A 21,268-nucleotide genomic window follows, 5' to 3' on the forward strand; every position below is an offset into this window, starting at 1 on the left:
GCTGATCAACGAATGTAGGGTTAAGATCAGTTTAGAGAGGTGTATATAATGTAAGGAGTCTCTCTTGAAAGGGGGATGAAAAATCTGCATTAAGAAGTACTGTAGCGACTTGTATTCTCTCAACCTTTGTAATCAATCTTAAAAGAAATAATAAGAACTCCAAGCTCAGGAAGATAAGTCCGAGGAGCATCATTGTGCACCCCAATTCATGTTTAGGTTGTTAAGCCCACATGCAACCATGCAAGGCAGTTGCATTCCTTACTATGGCCTAGTTCTTGAGCCCACTCTCTATAAATTCATTGAAGGGCAAGCTAGGCTTGGGTCCACTCTTTCTCAACTCGAAGAAGTGCCCAAATCTGGTCCCTACAATTGGCGCCGTCTGTAGGAAGAACTCGTGCATCAATAAGGACAACCGCCAGGCATGGTAGGGTCAGACCCTCATCAAGTGAGTTCCCATCGACACGAACCAGCTAGAGCTCGACGTTCGAATGACTATGGCGACACGGGGCATGGCCAGAACGAGGAGAACGGACGATTCCAAGAAGGAAGCGTGCATACCTCGCAAACTAGTGAAAGCCACATGCATAGAAGCGCCGCGTGCCCCAGGGAGGCAATAACAACCCAGCCACGCGACCGCGAGAGGATAAGAGTCACGCCTCCCAGAGGCAGGACGATAAGGCGGCCATGCAGTGAGAGATAGATGATCTGAAGAGAAAGTTGCGCTATGCACAGCGAAAGCGATCCGAGCTTAGCCTTGACTTACCCTTTGACGACGAAAGTGATGACGATTACAGGCAAAGGTCGACGACACCCCCGAGTGAAGCTTTCTCCCACGAGGATGAGTGCTATCAGAGGCGTAGGCGTGGCAGCCCCACCCCTAAGGGCTTGGGAAGTGACGCCATGAGCAGGGCGCTGGACCGGCTCTCCAGGTCGCCCTTTATGTATCGCATAGACGAGGCGGTGCTCCCTCGGAAGTTCCAGCAGCCAAACTTCACCGTTTACAATGGCAAAACGGACCCCGTGGAGCACGTGAGCCAGTTCAATAAGAGGATGGCCGTTCACTCTAAGAACGAGGCGCTAATGTGCAAAGTCTTCCCGTCCAGCTTGGGGCCTGTGGCAATGAGGTGGTTCAACGGCTTGAGGACGAATTTCGTAGACTCGTACAGACAGCTGACCCAGGCCTTTGGTTCTCGTTTTATCACGAACAGCAGACCTCCTCGGCCTATGAGCGCGTTGCTGTCCCTGACCATGCGCGATGACGAGACCCTCAAGGCTTACTCAGACGAGTATTGGGAGATTTACAACGAGTTGGATGGCAAGTACGATGATGTCGCCATTAACACGTTCAAGAATGGGCTCTCGATGGGGCACGGCTTGAGGAAGTCCTTAACTGGTAAGCCTGCCACCAGCGTGCGGCAGTTAATGGACCGGATCGATAAATACAAACGGGTGGAGGAAGACTTGCTACAAGGCAAGGGGAAGGAGAAAGCTATCCCTCAAGAGAGGAGGGATTCCAGGTCGGACCGATATAATAACGCCCGTCCGAGAAGAGAGTTCATAGGGCAATTTGGGGCGACAAACGCTCAGGCTATTAGCACTGTGTTCAGAGAACCGGTACACAAGGTGCTGAAAAAGATCAAGAACGAACCGTATTTCAAGTGGCCGAATAAGATGTCGAGGGACCCTGAGAAGCGTAATCAGGACCGCTACTGCCAATATCACCAGGACCATGGGCACGCTACGGAGGACTGTAGGAATCTCTGGAACTATCTGGACCAGTTAGTCCGGGAGGGGAGGCTGAAACATCTCCTGCACCATTCTAGCGGCTAGTAGGGCCAGACCTACCAGGAGCCACGGAGGGACACCGCCATGAGGCAGCCCGCTAAAACGATTAATGTGATCTTGGTTGCGTCGGGAAGAACAGGCATGCGCCCCTCGCGAGTGCTGTCTGTGGCCCAGGTGGCCGCCGGGGAGTCCTAGTCAGAGCCAAAGAGGGCCAGAAGAGGCGGTCACCCGACCCTGACTTTTTTCGAGGAGGACAAGGACGGGACCACCCAACCCCACGACGACGCTTTGGTGATCACCCTCAAGATTGGGGACTATGACATCAAAAGGGTGATGGTGGATGGTGGATGGTGGTAGCGCAGCGGAGGTCATGTACCCCGACCTCTATAAGGGGTTGGGGCTAAAGCCCAAGGACTTGTCGCCCTATAGCTCCCCCTTGATGAGCTTCAATGGGAAGCTAGTCACCCCGGAAGGTGTGATCAGGCTGCCCATCCAGACCGGCCTGGAAGTAGTGGAGGTGGACTTCATAGTGGTGAACACGTACTCCCCCTACACTGCCATTGTGGGAAGGCCTTGGCTCCACACCTTGGGAGGCGTCGCCTCTTCCTTGCACTAGAAGGTGAAATTCCCGTCTGGAGGCCAAATCCTCGAGATCTGAGGGTGCCAGTCAACGGCAAGGCAGTGTATGGTCGCAGCCACCTCACGTCCACAAGATACGGAGCCCTCGGCCACCATGGCCAAAAACTTATAGCAGTTAACCACCTCGGTGGCACCAGCTAACACGGCTGCCGAGGATGTAAGGCTCGAAGGCCTATAAAAAGTGGTCATCGACGACGACCAGGAGAGGTTTTTTTTGGTCGGAACCCAACTGCCTCCCCGAGAGAAGGAGGAGTTGCTTGAGTTTCTCAAGAGGAACCTTGACGTGTTCGCATGGGACCCCTGTGATGCCCCAGGGATTGACCCATCCTTCATCTGTCACCGCCTTAACGTCAACCCTTCGGTGACCCCCAAGAAGCAGCCACCTCGACGCCCGTCTACCCTCAGGGAAATGGACAAGCCGAGGCCGTCAACAAGGTCATCGTCAGTGGGCTTAAGAAGAAACTGGACGACGCCGAAGGGAGATGGGTAGAGGAGCTGCCCCACGTTCTCTGGTCGTACCGGACCACGCCTCGGCGGTCAACGGGGGAAACACCTTTTGCCTTGACTTATGGTGCCGAGGCGGTGATCCCCCTGGAAACAAACTTCCCGACGCTAAGGATGAGCTCTTTCACCCCAGGCAGCAATGATGAACTGCTGGGGAGGAGCCTGGACTTGGTAGACGAACAAAGGGAACGAGCGATGATCCAGCTGGCCTATTACCAACAAAAGCTCAAGCAGGGGTATAACACCAATGTGAGACTCAGACCACTAACACCGGGGGACCTGGTGCTGAGAAAAGTTGTAGGGGCTGCTAAGAACCCTTCTTGGGGAAAGTTGAGACCCAACTGGGAGGGGCCCTACCAAATTACGTCAGTAGCGGGGATAGGAGCATACTACTTAGAAGATCTAGACGAAAAACCTGTACCTTGTCCGTGAAATGTAAATAACTTGAAAATGTATTATTATTAATGAAGAAGCCTTTTTGGATTCAAATGCTTACCCTATCATGACTATGTATCTCGTGTTTTGACTGCAAGACTAAGTGTTAGACAGAACCAAGGCATTGCATGGTCCTCAGACTCAAGCTTGTGGGGAAACTAACTACTTCAAAACATCCTAAGTGTTAGACAGAATCAAGGCATTGCATGGTCCTCGGACTCAAGCCTGTGGGGAAACTAACTACTTCAAAACATCCTAAGTGTTAGACAGAACCAAGGCATTGCATGATCCTCGGACTCAAGCTTGTGGGGGAAACTAACTACTTCAAAACATCCTAAGTGTTAGACAGAACCAAGGCATTGCATGGTCCTCGGACTCAAGCTTGTGGGGAAACTAACTACTTCAAAACATCCTAAGTGTTAGACAGAACCAAGGCATTGCATGGTCCTTGGACTCAAGCCTGTGGGGAAACTAACTACTTCAAAATATCCTAAGTGTTAGACAGAACCAAGGCATTACATGGTCCTCGAACTCAAGCCTATGGGGAAACTAACTACTTCAAAATATCCTAAGTTAGGGAGGACCAAAACCCTACCTAGCCCTTGAGACATAAAGGGACCGCCCAAGCATACATTCCCTCCCATCATCATTATTACTGACGTGATTGGCCAAGATACAATTCAAGTTAAAATTATGCAAGTAAGAAGAAAAGAGAGGAAACAGCATGCAAGCAAATAAGCAACCAAAATAGATAAAAAGAGAAATTAAACTACCATTACAATGATAAGTCCATAGAAGTTGTGTGGCAAGAGCCACATTACATAGAAAAAAAAAAAAAAAAACAACAACAACAAAAAAAAATAAAAAAGATAGGAAAGGATCAAGCAAACGGCAAAGGCAGGTTGGACAGACGCCAAGGGATCTACTCTTCTGCTCAGTCTCACCCCCGTAGATGGCTGGAAGGGCAACCTCTGGGTCCTCTGAGCTTGCCTAAGGGGATGGCCTGCAGAGGTACGGGCAGAATGGCTGCTTCCTCGGTGGTGGGGATCTGGGCATCAGAAGGGACGTCCGCTACCTCTTGGGGCCTCTCGCTCGGTCTTCCCTTGGTTCAGCAGCCCTACCTCCTCAACAACCTCTCTAGCCTCGCACCATCAGGGGCGGCCTCGCAGATGCAAGGTAGTATACGCTCTCGCCCTCCACAAGTCGACGAGGCCTCACCCCAACTTGTTTGAGGCCTCAGCCCAGACTGGTAGCAATAGCGCCTACATACCCCCGGAACTTGAGCTTTATAAACAACCTCTATCTCGGCACCCCCTCAGCATAGGCTGCAGCTCGGCTTCCTCTTGGCAGCCAGGGCCTCCTCCCTGCCAAAATTGCCCGGCCCTAGCCCGCTGGGCCTCTTTTGGCCCATCTGCCTCCCTCTGGGCCCCTCGGAGAGCCACCTTAACTTGTAATCTGCGATCAGCTCCCTCGCAATCCTCAGCTCTCCTCCGCCTCGCCCAGGTGCCTCGTCTGCTCCCGACCTGTTTTGGGCACCAGCGAGACCCGACTCCGCGCTGTCCCGAGCCCTGGTCATCGCCTTCAACTCCTCCCTGGCCTTGGCGAGGTCAGCCTCGGAGGTCTTGAGGGTCCGGGTGGCCTGAAAGCGCCTCTCACGCTCTAGGTCGAGGGCCTTCCCCTGGTCGTTGACCACCGCCTCCAGCCTATAGGTAGCCTGGACAGCCTGTCAGAGTAACTAATGCACTATAAGCCCAACCCAAAAAAAAAAAAAAAAAAAAAAAAGGGGAAGAGTCGAAATCAGAGTTCTTACCATCCCCAGGTAACGCTTGAGGCTGAGGAAGACCTGTTTGCTCCTCAAAGAATCTAGCTCGGCCATATCCGCCGGGAGCAGCAAGCACCTCTCCAGCGCGTCGGCTACGTGCGCACCTTCACCCTCATTGAAGTCTCTGAGGGAGGCGTCATCCCTTAAGGGCTCCCCATGGAGCATTGGGGCTGGGAGCCAAGCTTGGGCCTCGGACGAGGTGGTGACGACCTGCCTATCCTGGCTCTTGCTGCCTATCTTAATATGCTTGGACGGCCGCAGAGTATTGTCCTCCTCCTGCGAAGACACTAGCTTATCCTCCATAAGCCTTTTGCCCTTATCCTTCTTCTTCTTGGGGTCGGCGGGCACGGACCCAGAAGGCAGGCTCGTCTGAGAAGGAGAAGGAGGAGGAGGAGGAGGCGGGGAAATTTCTGCTGGGCGGAAGTCGACTTAATCTGAACAGACTGAGTCTTGGGAGGAGGAAGGGGAAGCTTTTGTTGGGACTTTCCTGGTTGGCCTTCGATCAGGTCCAACAGGCTAGTGTGGGGTTTCCTCTTGTAACGCATCATTGGCGGAGGAGAGACTTCTGAAGCAAGAAGGTCTGCTTCGGTTAAACAAGGGTCGCCCAAGTCCCCAGGTGGGTCCTCGGACTGATCGAGCTGGTCGAAAACGTCAAACGCTTCCTCTTCCCGCTCTGGATCCTCCTCTGCAGCCTCGGCGAATACGTGGGAGGAAGAGGGGACGGCTAAGGTGACAACTTCTGGATCAGAAGGCTTCTCGGGGAACAGAATCCCGTCCTCGGTCACAGTAATTTTCTGTAACCGAGGATCGTTCGCTCGGATCACGTGCTTCAGAACCGGGAATGATTTCTGAACAGGAGTGTACCCCAAGATTTTGTGGGCGGCTCTAACTTGATGGTCGTCCTCGTTTAGAAAAACTAATGCCCTCAGTACCTTCTGCAAATCCTCCCTGTTGACCAGGTGGAAGTGGCGCTCAAAGGCGTGCGGGTCTGCAGGGAGAAAACACCTTCACATTAGTAACCAAACAAAAAAAAAGAGGAAAAAGACAAGAGAACTAAACATTTAAACGAAAAGTTATAGCAAAACCAAAAAAGAAAAGGAAAATATTTAATCAATATTGGCCAACTTGAATTTCTTTTTGGGAGAATCTATTGGCCAAATTGCAAATTTAATTTGAACTCCAAAGAAATGATTAGACATGAGTTGGTGGTGGACAATGGTCTGGACGGAATGCCAAGGGCCCAGCAGCATAGATCACAGCCTCATAATTGCTTCCATACAATTTCTTGCCTTCAAAACGAAGTGGGGAGCCATACAGTCCATAGTTGATATTTGTAAGAAGATTGCAATCTTTTAGAGGAGATGACACAGGCTTGACATGGCACGATTGGAGTGGATGTTCCACTAGACATTGGCTCATTGTGAAGCCTTCAAGTTGTGCATAGAAGTACCCATTCCCATCAGTTTCAAACACCTTGCAGTAGCTCACTTGGTCCTTGTAGTTCTTGCAAATGACACTGATATTGGCAGCTGGGATTGGCTTGGCCTCAGACAAAGACCATGAACCAGAGTGCTCACAGTGCTGGCAGTACACCATTCCTTCAACCACCACATCGATTTTCTTCTCTGGCTCAGCAGAAGTTATGGTGGGGAGGGTTAATTGGAAGAGCATGAGTGAAGAGAGGAGAATTAAGAGCTGGGTGGAAGATAAAAAGATAGAATAATATTAATATTGAGAGTAGTGGGGATATGAAAAGTTGAAATGGAATGAGAAAGGTTGAAGAAAGTTAAGGTAGAGAGTAGTGGGGATATGAAAAGTTAAAATGGAATTGAAAATTTAATAATAAATAAGAATAATTAAAAATAAGATAAATTAAATATGATATTTTGATTGTAATATAATAGAGTTTTTAATTCATTTTAAATGTTAAAAAATTGTATAAAAAAATTGGAAAAAAATTGATAATGACATGGCTGCTGACGTGGCTCAATGAGAGCGTAGCAACATTAAATGCTACGCTTCAGCTTTTAGTAATATATAGATTATTTTTTAAAGAAAAACAAATTGTACCTTTTCTCTTTTATCATGGATTAGAGAGAGGATGTTTCAAAGTTTGTGGACCAAACCCATAATTAATAATTTCGAACTGGATATTAACTAGGCTGAAGAGTTGGGTCAATGGTCCGTTCAACTATTAAATCTCAAATTACAAGGTAAATCTAAAAACAAAAAATTAAACAAATATAAAAACAACGCCCACGGGCCTACCCACATGGCCCCATCTCCTAATCTCTTCTTATTATATATGGGCCGGTCCATTTGGCCTTTGGGCTCTTTCTTTCCCTCTTAGTAATATTAATCTTACTTAGAAAAAAAAAATGTTTGAAATTCATAAATAAATATGTAGATGAACTGAGGTATATATTTATTACTAACTGATGATTGAATTGATTGGAGATATGGTCGGTACGGACTCTTGAAAGAATCTACAAGAAATAAAAGATGATAGTCTAGAATATAGGTGTGATTTCTAACTTAATTTTTGGATATTTATTGGAGTTGGCTCATATTTGTTTCCAGCTCATTGGCTTGGGCGCCTCATGAGTGTAGTGGAGTAAAGTGGAGCATAGCAAAGCCTATTAGGTCGTGAACATTTAGTTGGAGTTTGGTTTGATAGGTCTAATAATAGGTTAGGGGCAGTGTGGGGGACAACGCTATCTTATTGCGACATAGGAGAATGTATTTTGGGAGTTTGGAGTAAGTAGGGTTTTGTTATATATAAATACTATTGTAACCCTAATTTCTCAAATAGTGGATTATTAACCATTTATTCCCATGGATGTAAGGATATTACCAAACCAAGTATATTCTGTGCGTTGATTTCTCTCCTCTATTCTTTAATCTTGCGTAATCCTTTCACAACATTACTCTCAAAGAATTCCTTACCTTCCTTCTTTATGGGTTGGTTACTAGTGTATCCTATTTTCCCCATGTGGGATTTATTAGCTTATTTTCTCCATGTGGGGGTTATTAGCTCATTAGCAATGTAATCATCAATCTTCAAGTCTGGTGCCTTCTATCGAGGATTCAAAATAGGGTGTAGTTAAGCATATGCCCCTCAAGTCCCAAACAAGAAGACGGCACAGAAAGTCTAGATGTCTCTTCAGTCCACCCTTTGTTGGCCAATATGTCTGAACATTGATTGGTTTTTATGATATGTGTGTTGAGGGACCATCCTCCACTGCCTAGTCATCACTCATCAATTCCTTTTAACCCATTATTAGAACGGAGGACTTGATTTTGTTTTGGAGTAAGAATGGAGGAACTTAAGCGAATAGATCAGACATCATAGATATATTAACTAAAAATATCGACAGAGAGACGTAAACACAAAGACACGTGCCTTAGGGTACAAGAAATTTGGTTGACCATGGCAATGCTTTACGAAACACAGAATTTTTCATTAGCTTGACTTTTAGACATGCTTTTTTGGGTGCTTTCACGGCCAAATCCACCAACAAAACAATATCAAAGTAAAAAAGATTCCCCAGCTCCCCTTTATATGAGTTATATATACAAATTTGCATTATCCTATGATAAATACAAGGTGTATCAAACAACAGGCAACTTGTTTAGCCCTCCAACTCAACTATTATAAAATTCCCATCCATACTCTCCAAATTGAACTTACATAACTCAGCTTGCATCAGCAGATGCAATCTCAAGTTCTGCCCACCAAAGTGGAGAAAGTCTTGGGTATGCTCCTTCAGGTGTTATTCCAGTTATGGCTCTCAATTTTGTACACACTTCTCTCATTGCTGGTCTCTTTTTAGGGTCAGGATTGACACAAGATTTTAGCATTTCACCAATTAGCTCTAGTTGCTCCTCTTGGAATGATGTCAAAGTTGGATCAACCATTTCTCTAAACGGTTGCTCTCCTCTCAAATAGTCCGATGCCCAGTCTTCAAATGAGGGATTCTCTACTGAGTAAGGGAGCTTACTGGTAATCATTTCAAACAATATCACACCAAAGCTGTAAACATTGCTTTCTGGATCAGCTGATGGTGTATGTAAATTCTTTAACCCGGCTGATTCTATCTCGGTTACAACCATGTCATTCCAGAAACTGAATTCTGATACCTTGGCTGCATAATCCTCAGTGAGACAGATAGATGAAGACGTCAGGTTGTTGTGGGCTATAAGTGGGTTCAGCTGGTGCATATGCTCAAGACAGTAAGCCATTCCCATTGCAATTCTGAGTCGCATTCCCCAGTCCAAGTGCTCAGCCTCTTTTACTGCAGGACCATCAAAATGAGATATCTTAAGAAATATTATACAACAAAAACAAAACACTTAGTTCCAAAATTTTAGGGTTGGCCACATGTATTCTCTATTCGCGATAGAGTGACTAAATCATAAGCAATATTATAAGTGGCTGAAAGAGAAAAGGACCTACGAGTAAAGTGTGCCTCAAACTGAGCAAATAATCTTTCGAAACAAATAATATTTCAAAGAAGAAAACACATAATCTTCCATTGCCTTATTATGTGGCAACCTCAACCATTCATTTAATGGTCAGGAATGAACAAAAAACAAATGAACACCCTGTCCCTTCTTATCATTACTTGTTTAAAAATATCCCCTTATTTTCTCTTCTGAATTGAGAGGTTGCTATATCGTTGGCACAAGAATACTACTTGTACTGAGAGCTCTTGGATATTTAAATTTATTGTTAGCAAATAATTCTGTTATGACTCAGACAGCTCATGAGGCTGAAACAAATCCTACTATCATTATTAGTTGAATTTGAAAACTAAGAATTTACTAGTAATTCAAGAACTCTGCAACCACGAACTTTTTTTATAATATAATTATTATTATTAATGCTAAGCTCATAAACTCTACATTCAGTAACAAAAGAACCTTATTTAGTAGTAATTCTTTTAAAAACATTAATGGGAATGTGAAATCAATTGAAGGAAAAGTAATTTGCAAGTACCTAGGATAATTTCAAATATATATATGTATATATATATATGGTTTATCCGTTAAAATACCAATAATAACAAGGTATTGGGAAGGTACTTACTGTGTAAATGCTCAAAAAGTGTCCCATTTGGAGCATATTCAAAAACCATGATTCTGGTGAAAGGTTCCTCTTCCTCACAATATCCAAGAAGGTTGACAAAATTCTTGTGGTTAACTTTCGATAATGTGTCAATCTGAAACCACAACAACAGAAACGATTAAGGACACTAGGACTGCATAAAACCCACACACGGTTCAATGCAATTTGTTTGTCAATTACCTTCTTCCTGAACTGTGTTTCTAAACTCTTTGACCAATCCTTGGCAGATGTTGCTGCAACAGAGGCCACAGCTATTTCTACTCCACTAGACAATGTCCCTTTGTAAACTGTACCAATTGGTGAAGAACCAATTACATTACTGAAATCTTCACAAGCTGTTTCAAGCTCTGATCTCTTGAGCTTTGGCACACCTGCAGTGTAAATTCCCAGTCATATATAAGATGATTTCAACAACACAGGTCATATTTTGGATTGGACTGACTGATTTGTGGCCTAGAAAAATTTCATTTTCAAGGATAACTTATGCACTCACATAAGGCTACAGCTCTGAAATGAGCTGTGCATGGCCATGTTGACAATTACAATTGATAAGGCAAGTGTCAAACTATATGAAACACAGATGTCCAAGATTTCCCACTTTGTTTCTTCCTAGTGAGAAGAAGAATTACCAGTTACGAATGCTTTCTGAAGCTGTCCGCTTAATCCTGTGGCCCAAGGTTTAACAGTAGCAACCTTATCGCTTTTACATAGATATACACCAATGATTAAAATTATAAGGAGGGCACCCCCTATTGATCCAACCAATATTGGAGCCAGATGACTATGGGAACGTTTGTGGTTTTCTGTGGAAGAAGGCACTACAACAGGTTGGGGAGATGGTGTAGAGGAATGAGTTGGAGCAGGGGCATTCCTTTCTGGCTCTGACACAGCTGATGGTGATGGGGATGGGGGTGGGGATGGTGAAGAGGAAGGTGCTTCTCGCATTCTGTATGTAAAAGGCCTGTCTACAGGAGGTGCTTCTGCAGGGACATTAATATTTTGCGCCATTCTCCTGTGAACTGTGTCTTCGCTTTGGGAAATACTCCTAGCAAAGATAAAAGCAAGCTTCAGATGATGTATGTATAGTGGTCAATTGTGGAACCATGTATAAAGTACCTCAAAAAAGAAAAATGAAAAAGGCCCAAAATCATCAAATGCATGGAATTGATGTTAAAAAGTCCTTTGGCCAGGAAGGTGTAAAGCCATATTTTCTGACATAAATTACTGAACTTTCTGTTTTAAAATTTGTAAACAGACAGTCATATACCCAAACATTTTACATTCAAGTTTGGCATTTGCATACCATCTTTCCCGGCAAGATAATCCTTTAGCCGCATTGGAAAGCTGATTTTCATCTATTTGAGATTCAGAAAGCAGCTGAAGTTCATGAATCTCAGGAGATAAGCTACCAAGAAGCTTGTTGTTGTCCACTAGGCTGCAAAGTAGGCAAGAAAAAGATTTAGCATATGCATAGGAGGAGAACAAGAGAAAAAATGAAGTTAATGAAAACTGAACAGTTTAACACAAAACCTACAGGATTGTCAGTGAAAGATTACTGCCAAGTTCAGCTGGGAGTGGTCCGCTGAAATTATTGTATCCCAAATCTAACACCTCCAACTCCTTCAGCTCCCCAATTCCTTCAGGAATAATTCCAGTAAAAGAATTATTGCGCAAAACACTGCAGGGTAATGTAAAATGATAATAATACACAGAAGAACATAAAACATAAACTCTTAAACAGCATGGTCTAGAAATTATTACACAACTAGGTAATGAACATATAAATGCTTACATAGACTTTATGTGGACTAGCTTTGTAAGATCAGGTGGCAGTGTTCCTCCAAGACAAAGATTTTTCAGGTTCCTGCACATTGTATACATCTAACCTTTAAAATATGATTAGAGGACACAACCAGAAAACTAATATGCTTTAAGTACCATATGTCATGACAGCATTACTATTTAACTATATGACCATTAATTAAGCCATGGTTTTGTATATTGAATGATATATTGCAGTATCCATGGTATTAATCAGGATATTTAGAGTTAAAAGTATTTGAGTTGTATAATCAAATCTTAACCAGCTTGAAATGGAGAGGATCCTGTTCTGCCATAACCATAGATTTCTAAATCACAAAGTCTCTTTAAATAAAAATCGATTGAAGTTAGGGAGCCTTAGCCACATAACACCTGGGGTGGTACAATTCTTCAAGTAGATGCAATGATACTTTAGGATTGTAGTACTTGAAGAACCAATATGACAAGATGAACAAAGTGAGCTCCAAAACAACTTAACTAATGGCTTAAAATTTAGATAAAAACTATGAATTTCACTAGTACCCCTCCGTCTGCTTGACAAAAGTGATGTCAAGTGACAACTATAAATTAGTTGAAGCTTTAAATTCTTTCACAACTATAAATTAGTTGAAGCTTTAAATTCTTTCACAACCTATGAACTACAGCAAGAAATAGAACCAAAACTTTGCAGGACAAGACAGTTCCTACTTCCTAGCAAAGACCCTACAAAACAATGGAAGTGCTAACGTGGAGCTTTTACCACAAAAAGAAGAGTTGGAAGATGAAATTTCCCAAAACTGCAATACCTGCTAAAACAGCTTTCGATTTGCATCATATATGCTGTTCTGGAAACTTTTTTTTTTTGGTTGATATTTTGATTTTAATGCATATCCTCATTAAAGCAATTGTATTTCACTTTTTCCAATATTACCACCCTCTTTTAGATTTTTTTTTTTTTAAAAAAAAGAAAAGAAAAAAGAAAAAGAAAAAGAAAAAGTCAAAGCTCAATTAGAAACAATACCGACCAATTCAAGGGTATAGCAAAACAAAAGCTTTCTTGATCTAAGCAAAATGGAACTAATTCTGACAATAAAACAACCAATCGTACATTTCTTGTCAATTAAAGTTCCCTTATAACTAAAAAAGAAGTTTTGAGCAACCAACAGAAGATAAAACAATAAAATTCCTTCACTCTTTTGCACAAACGAAAAAACAAGAAAAGCAAAGAAATTTACTCACAAGACCACAACTTTTCCATCTGAGCACTCAACCCCAAACCAAGAACATGGATTAATCACTCCATCTTCCTCTTTCCAATTCAACAAAGCGCCAAATGGGTCATTCACTACTCTCTCCCTTAATCTCAACAGCGCCAAACCTGCACCCAAAACACTCATTCATCATTTTCCTTCACTTTTACAAGCAACAAGAAAAAAGACCAAGCTCCCAGAAACTCAAAAATCTCATACCTTCATCATTGAGACACCAACTCAAACACAAATTCTGACTCAAAAAGAAGCACATCACCATGACACCAACCACATGGCCCGGTTTCCATTTCTGGTCCATTCTTATTCAAGACAACGTATATCCAATCACGAACACCACAACTTTGATCATAAGAGTTTGATCAATCGGAGCAGAACAAAGTTTACAACTTTTCAAAGAAACCAAAGCTTAACAATTTTAGAAGAAAAAAAAAAAAATAATAGTTTGAATATTTGAAAGGATAAACATCAAAACCAAAACTATGTTCTCTTATATTTGCTAGCTAATTTGGACCCACTTGAGATTTGAAAACGCGTACACTGAAGGTGTAATCTAGTTATTAACTCTCTATTTATTTGACTAAATTTTTTTTTTTAATAAAAAAAAAACAAATTGAAAGAAAAGTTACTGGTACAGGAATGACATGGGACTGAGTCTAATGACCAAAAGTTACGATAGGGCCGCCGAGAAGAAAATGACAACAATACTTTGATTGTGGGGTCAAGTTGTTTTTTGTGAACGCGTTTGGATTGTGGGAGTCTGTGGAGTATAATAAGTGCCGGCGACTGACTTTTTAAAATGGCACAAACAAACACTGTCCTCGTTACTTTTGTTTTGGTTGGGAGCTATAAAAGTATCGATAAATCAAAGTCTGTTTTAGAATTTCAATAAATGAAGTGGACTGAGTAAAACACTCATATAAATTCAGGTAGTGAGCTTCCTCGAAATAACATATAGTAGAATAGTACTATTTTTGTTTCTCTCTGTGTGGATACTGTGCTCTTGTTTTACATTCACATGATTAATACTTCAAACACGTGGGTATACACTAAACACGTGTGAGTTTTAATTTGCAGGAAAAAAAACATTAGTTTTTTTTTCTTCTTCTTTAAATTCAGTTGCCATGTTGGACTTATTAGTGCCAACGAGTCAGTTGATTTATAAGATTCTAGAAAAAAAAATTAATGTAAAATAATTGAATTCAAATTCATAGACTATCCATTTTATGATGGGAGTGGAGTAGCACAAGGGAATTGTGGAAAAACAAAATTTTGTAATTAGGTTGGTAGACTTATTGATTTGAAATATCTCAAAATGTTGTCATTTTGAGATGTTTGGAAAATTTAAAAAAAAAAATTAATTTTTTTTCCTTCAAATTACAAGTGGGGAGAACAAAAAATAATGGATTAGTAAAAAAAAACAAATTGAAAGAAAAGTTACTGGTACAGGAATGACATGGGACTGAGTCTAATGACCAAAAGTTACGATAGGGCCGCCGAGAAGAAAATGACAACAATACTTTGATTGTGGGGTCAAGTTGTTTTTTGTGAACGCGTTTGGATTGTGGGAGTCTGTGGAGTATAATAAGTGCCGGCGACTGACTTTTTAAAATGGCACAAACAAACACTGTCCTCGTTACTTTTGTTTTGGTTGGAAGCTATAAAAGTATCGATAAATCAAAGTCTGTTTTAGAATTTTAATAAATGAAGTGGACTGAGTAAAACACTCATATAAATTCAGGTAGTGAGCTTCCTCGAAATAACATATAGTAGAATAGTACTATTTTTGTTTCTCTCTGTGTGGATACTGTGCTCTTGTTTTACATTCACATGATTAATACTTCAAACACGTGGGTATACACTAAACACGTGTGAGTTTTAATTTGCAGGAAAAAAAACATTAGTTTTTTTTTCTTCTTCTTTAAATTCAGTTGCCATGTTGGACTTATTAGTGCCAACGAGTCAGTTGATTTATAAGATTCTAGAAAAAAAAATTAATGTAAAATAATTGAATTCAAATTCATAGACTATCCATTTTATGATGGGAGTGGAGTAGCACAAGGGAATTGTGGAAAAACAAAATTTTGTAATTAGGTTGGTAGACTTATTGATTTGAAATATCTCAAAATGTTGTCATTTTGAGATGTTTGGAAAATTTAAAAAAAAAAATTAATTTTTTTTCCTTCAAATTACAAGTGGGGAGAACAAAAAATAATGGATTAGTTGAGTTACAAGACTCTGGGAAAAAAAAAATATATAAAACAATTGAATCTAAATTTATAGATCGTTCATTTTATGATGGGAGTGGAGTAACACAAGGATATTATGAAAAAAAAAAATTGTAATTAGGTTTGTACACTTATTGATTTGAAATATCTCATAGTATTATCTTTTTTTAAAAGATAATGGATACAAATTTAATAATTTTTTTTCTTTTTTATTTTCATATAATTTTATTTGAATTTAGATGATCTAGAAATGTTCAACAATACAACAAGTGAACTGAATTTTTCCTCATAATTTCATCCAAAAAAAAAAAAAACTTATTGATTTGAAATATCTCATAGTATTGTCTTTTTTTAAAAGATAATGGATACAAATTTAATAATTTTTTTTCTTTTTTCTTTTCATATAATTTTATTTGAATTTAGATGATCTAGAATGGTTCAACGATACAACAAGTGAAATGAATTTTTCCTCATAATTTCATCCAAAAAAAAAACTTATTGATTTGAAATATCTCATAGTATTGTCTTTTTTTAAAAGATAATGGATACAAATTTAATAATTTTTTTTTAATTTTTTCTTTTCATATAATTTTATTTGAATTTAGATGATCTAGAATGGTTCAACAATACAACGCGTGAAATGAATTTTCCCCCATAATTTCATCAAAAAAAAAAAAAAACTTATTGATTTGAAATATCTCATAGTATTGTCATTTTTTAAAAGATAATGGATACAAATTTAATAATTTTTATTTTATTTTTTCTTTTCATATAATTTTATTTGAATTTAGATGATCTAGAATGGTTCAACAATACAACACGTGAAATGAATTTTCCCCCATAATTTCATCCAAAAAAAAAAAACTTATTGATTTGAAATATCTCATAGTATTGTCTTTTTTTAAAAGATAATGGATACAAATTTAATAATTTTTTTTATTTTTTCTTTTCATATAATTTTATTTGAATTTAGATGATCTAGAATTGTTCAACAATACAACATGTGAAATGAATTTTTCCACAAAATTTCATCAAAATTTTTTTTTTCCTCATAAAATTTAAAATTTTGAAATCAGACTAACAATTGATAGCGGAATAAACAAAAAACTAGTAGAGGCAATGACCATCATTAACCCTTCATGAATGAGGAATTGATTGAGTTTTTTTTTTCCTCATAAAATTTAAAATTTTGAAATCAGACTAACAATTGATAGCGGAATAAACAAAAAACTAGTAGAGGCAATGACCATCATTAACCCTTCATGAATGAGGAATTGATTGAGTTTTAGGTTAACTTTATCATGTAGTTCTTAAAATTCCATTTATCAATTTGAAATGTCTGGAACAGATTTTTTTCAGTATGAAAAAAAAAAAAAAAATCATCATTTCAAAATAGATAAATAGCAAATTTAAAATTTTTATGATAGAATTGTCATAACAACTCTTAAAGGTTCTTAATCTAACCATCCACTTCTATGGTTATTGTAATACTGTCTTTTTTCCCCAAGAGACTATGTTTATTATTTTGTGAAGATTGTTTAACACTTCTGTATATTTTTGCACCAAGAAATAAAATAAAATTTTGAGTTAATTGCACCTTTTTCCTCTAAACTATCAGGTTAATCTCGTGTTCCAAAAAAAAAAAAAAAATATCGGGTTTATCTCAATCTCTTCTTAAACTTAAAATCAAACAATGTCCCTCTAGATTGAATGAATAATAATATGCAATCAATCAATTGCGAGGACATTGCTTGATTTAATATAATTTTGTTTAGATAGAGATAATGGCTTAATTAGAGGGAGAAGTGCTTTTTTTATTTTTTATTTTTATTGAAGAGTAGACTTGACTAGAACTTTTATTGATGGTTTCGACGTTTTGTATGTATTGTTATGGCATTTTACACTGATAGAGACTCTTCATTCGGTCACGTTGATTATTACACACAGAAGTTGTTGTCACTGTTCCCCATAAACTTAAAAGTGGACGACTAGCTAGTTTTGTGTCTTACACGAGACTTGTATGGGATAGATAATGAGTAATTACGTGTGATATGGTTTACTCGTAAGATCCTATGGGCTGGTGATTTGTTCTATCCAGCTGTAACTTAAGAACTTTTTTCGTGATTTTTTATCAGGTTTTCAGAGTAAATGATTAGTGCGTAAGTTTTGGGATGAGAAGGTATATGATATTTCCGATTTATACAGCATTCTATACCGAATTACACTCACAATATATAGGACTGAATATACTTCAATATGAAACAGAAATATAATATACTTTACCTTTCAAAGTGCCGCAATGAATATATTAGCAACTAGCCAATTACCTTTTATTTTTTGATAAGGAATATATTAGCAACTACTAAACCTTCCCTTGATGGTGAAGAATTATTATTAGAGCAATGTTTCACTTTCGATAATAGGTTTCTTAATTAAATTTAAAATTCACTGTTTGTATAAAAGGAGAGAATATTATTTCTGAGGTATCGAATAATTTTCTAAATGAATTTTATCACATCAATTGACTAAAGAGCGAGTCTTTTCTTCTAACTTAATTTTTTTAGTTTCAAATTCTGGTATATATTCGTGGTATGAATAGGAAAAGTATTTAATCTATGATGAACCATTGTCTTATTTGTCAATTTTGGAGTTAAGGATAAAAATGTCACCACCACAATACTTAGTCTTTTGCTAGAGAAATAAAAATAAAGAGTAAGAAATTTTTATTTCAGGTCACTCATAAAGCAAACAAAGCTAGGTTTTGATAGTCAACAATAAAACGTATTGTAATGGCAATGTTTGTAAAAGCATGCGATGCCAATAAGATAGATTGTCTATTTCTAATTAAACTATTTACTTCTTTTTTTATTATTATAGAATTTCAGATAATGACGTATGCTTTTGATTATTGTGTTCTTTATCATCAAATCAAAATATTAATTAATTTTTGATGTAAATGAAAATTAAATCTCATAGTTTTATTTAGTCATAAAATTTTTTATCAATTGAGCTAGCTGTAACTCATTTAAACTATTTAATCTTTACCTCACAAAATAGGATATTCTAACCTCTATAGATTAAAGGAATCCCCTGCAAAAGACCAAGGCTCTCCAATGACGGCCATTAAATATTATTCATCGATCATCACAAAATTAAATTGTTTCATAAGGCTTATGGGCGTGGACCTTGGAATAATCTAATATTTTTGGGGAAATATTCTAATCATCTTGAATTGATTGCAGAATTTTTTTGTGAGAAATGTTATCGACCTAATCATCTTGTTAGCCACGTGGTTCTTGCCTATTCCGCACTGTGGGAGAGGGAGGTTACCTGCTCTGGTTTCTAGTCATTTAGTCTTGTATATAAGTTATATATATATATATATATATATATGTAATTGGGTGCCTTGTAACTACGTTGTTTGCTCTATTTTTTAGTGAAGTTTATTATTATTATTTTTTTTAATAAATAATGATATTCAGACATTTTTCGAGTATTTGACTATTCCATTGAGTATTTTGAGTATTTGACTATTCTATTGAGTATGTGCAGTTCTCCCATCTCACATACACCGCCTGGTTATTATATAAAGAAATTCTATAGTGGTGGCCTTAAGATAGTGACGTTGTTTGCTCTCTTTTATAATAATCGATCGTTAGAGTTCAAATCCCTTTATCAAAATTTTAAAAAATATATTATAAAATTATGGTATACATAAAGTTAAAAGATAAATAAATAAAAAGTCAATATTCGAGATTTTTTTTTTTTTTGATAATTCCAGATACGACAAAGTTACATCTAATATAACTTTTTATTAATATTACATCATTCAATAATTTTTTTAATGAATTAATAAATTCAAAATCCTATTGTTATGTACACATTTTTATTGTCCTTGAAAAATATATCAAAATTCATGTTAATATGATATTACTTACTATTTGATTTTTGTATAATTTTAAATTAAATTAATATTTAATCATCTTGATATTTTGTAAGTATAAAAATTATAAAAATGTAATGTAATTATGGAAATTATAAAAACTTAATGTAATCTAATGGTGTATTCACTATGTTTTCTTTTCCTTATTTCTCTGTCTACTTATTTAGTTATTTATTTCAAATATTTTTCTATTCTCATATCAAGCATATTGAACGCCATGTGTATCAATAGTAGCATACCTTACAAGTTATAATTGCTGCAAGTTCATGGCACATGTCGACAGCTTTGTATGTACAGAAGAACCTTCCCTTTAAGGTGGACTGTATCTTCACGCCACTTGCTTAATAAGGCCCCATTATATCAAATTACAATGTGTAATACACAATAAAATTTGGAATTTTTTTTTTTGAAAATTTCTAGATATTAGTACAATACCATTTTCATTAGAATCTCTTCGATTGTATATCAGTCATAACCTGACAAATGTTGTGAATTTTGTCATGTAATCTAAAACTTACTAATATTCAAATATTTGACCTACAATGTATTTTAATAAGGTTGGAAAATTTCAATGGTACCAGCTATGATTCAATACTTTATATGTTTATGCAATTCTTTATAGAGTACATAGTAATAGTGCCCCTGTTCGTGTTGACTATTCTATAAGTATTTTTGGGCAATTCTAAAAAAAAAAAATGTGGATTCAACATTTTCAGAAGCAACTTTGAAAACTTCCAAGTCCTAAACAAACAAAATTAAGTTGTTTCTATGGAAGGCATGGAATGAAAATAATTTCTAGCCTGACATGTTATCATTGTGGCGGAGGGGCAAGAAAATGTCACCCATGCTGTATGTTCTTGCCCAATAGCTAGTCAAACTCGGCGTAGAAACTACTTGTGTGAAGCCTGCTTAAACCTCACCAACCTTCCCTTCTTTAATGTTACTGATTATATAGGTTTGATCACTTGGATAAAACCTGCATGACTTGGAAATCTTATGTACCATCAGTTGCCTTCATTGGAATATCCCTAGACGCTTGAGTTTGGAAAGCAGCAAATTTGGCAATTCATTTTCTGAAACTAAAATGATAGTACTTTTTTCTTAATTCTCCGAGCCACATTTGTTGACTGGAGGGCTGTTTCTTGTCTAATTCATATGGAGTAAACTTTTTTTTTCTTGGCGGTTTTTTTTTTTTTTTTTTTTTCCCATGTTGTACATAAATAATAGTTATATGGAGTAAACTTTTTTTTTCTTGGCGGTTTTTTTTTTTTTTTTTTTTGCCCATGTTGTACATAAATAATAGTTAGGACAAAATTTGGCAACAAATTTGGTTATAGCCTAACTAACTAAGGCTATAATTTCAATCAATATCTTTTTTTATTAAAAGTGAATTTTGACAAATCTACCATTAAATTATATTTTTTTCTTTTATTCTTAATGCTTGCAAATTTATAGAATATCCAAAATAAAAAATTATTCTATCAATCTAATGTTTAAATATTAAGTTTTTGTAATTTAAAATTAAGCATAAAAAATAAGTTTATGGATCGAATAGTAAATAACATCCAATTGGTACAAAAATTGATATGTGTGTTAAGAACAGAAAGAACATACAATAAAACGGTTAGATTTTAAAAATATGTAGTCATGTTAATTTTTGTAGTGAGAATTGTAACCTTAAACTACAATCAAATTTGTAACCAAACTTTATCCATA

The 21,268-nt window shown here is 38.0% G+C and overlaps 2 protein-coding genes across 2 annotated transcripts; one reads left to right on the top strand and one right to left on the bottom strand.

The window, feature by feature from the left end:
- Window positions 1-900: 900 nt before the first annotated feature.
- Window positions 901-1,830, top strand: LOC136063742 (uncharacterized). The gene has a single exon (XM_065764557.1). The coding sequence runs from the start codon at window positions 901-903 to the stop codon at window positions 1,828-1,830; it is 930 nt and encodes a 309-aa protein (XP_065620629.1).
- A 6,792-nt stretch (window positions 1,831-8,622) lies between these two features.
- LOC112040284 (inactive receptor-like serine/threonine-protein kinase At2g40270) lies at window positions 8,623-14,164 on the bottom strand. Its single transcript, XM_024073178.2, has 9 exons — window positions 13,583-14,164; window positions 13,353-13,491; window positions 12,106-12,177; window positions 11,848-11,991; window positions 11,617-11,748; window positions 10,943-11,358; window positions 10,494-10,684; window positions 10,275-10,407; window positions 8,623-9,480 (listed from the first exon to the last, which is right to left on the bottom strand). Exons 1-9 carry the CDS (start codon window positions 13,680-13,682, stop codon window positions 8,882-8,884), a joined length of 1,926 nt encoding a protein of 641 aa, XP_023928946.1. The 5' UTR covers window positions 13,683-14,164; the 3' UTR covers window positions 8,623-8,881.
- Window positions 14,165-21,268: the final 7,104 nt, after the last annotated feature.

Source organism: Quercus suber, unplaced genomic scaffold, assembly GCF_002906115.3.
Source record: "Quercus suber isolate HL8 unplaced genomic scaffold, Cork oak 2.0 scaffold_569, whole genome shotgun sequence".
NCBI lineage: Eukaryota > Viridiplantae > Streptophyta > Magnoliopsida > Fagales > Fagaceae > Quercus > Quercus suber.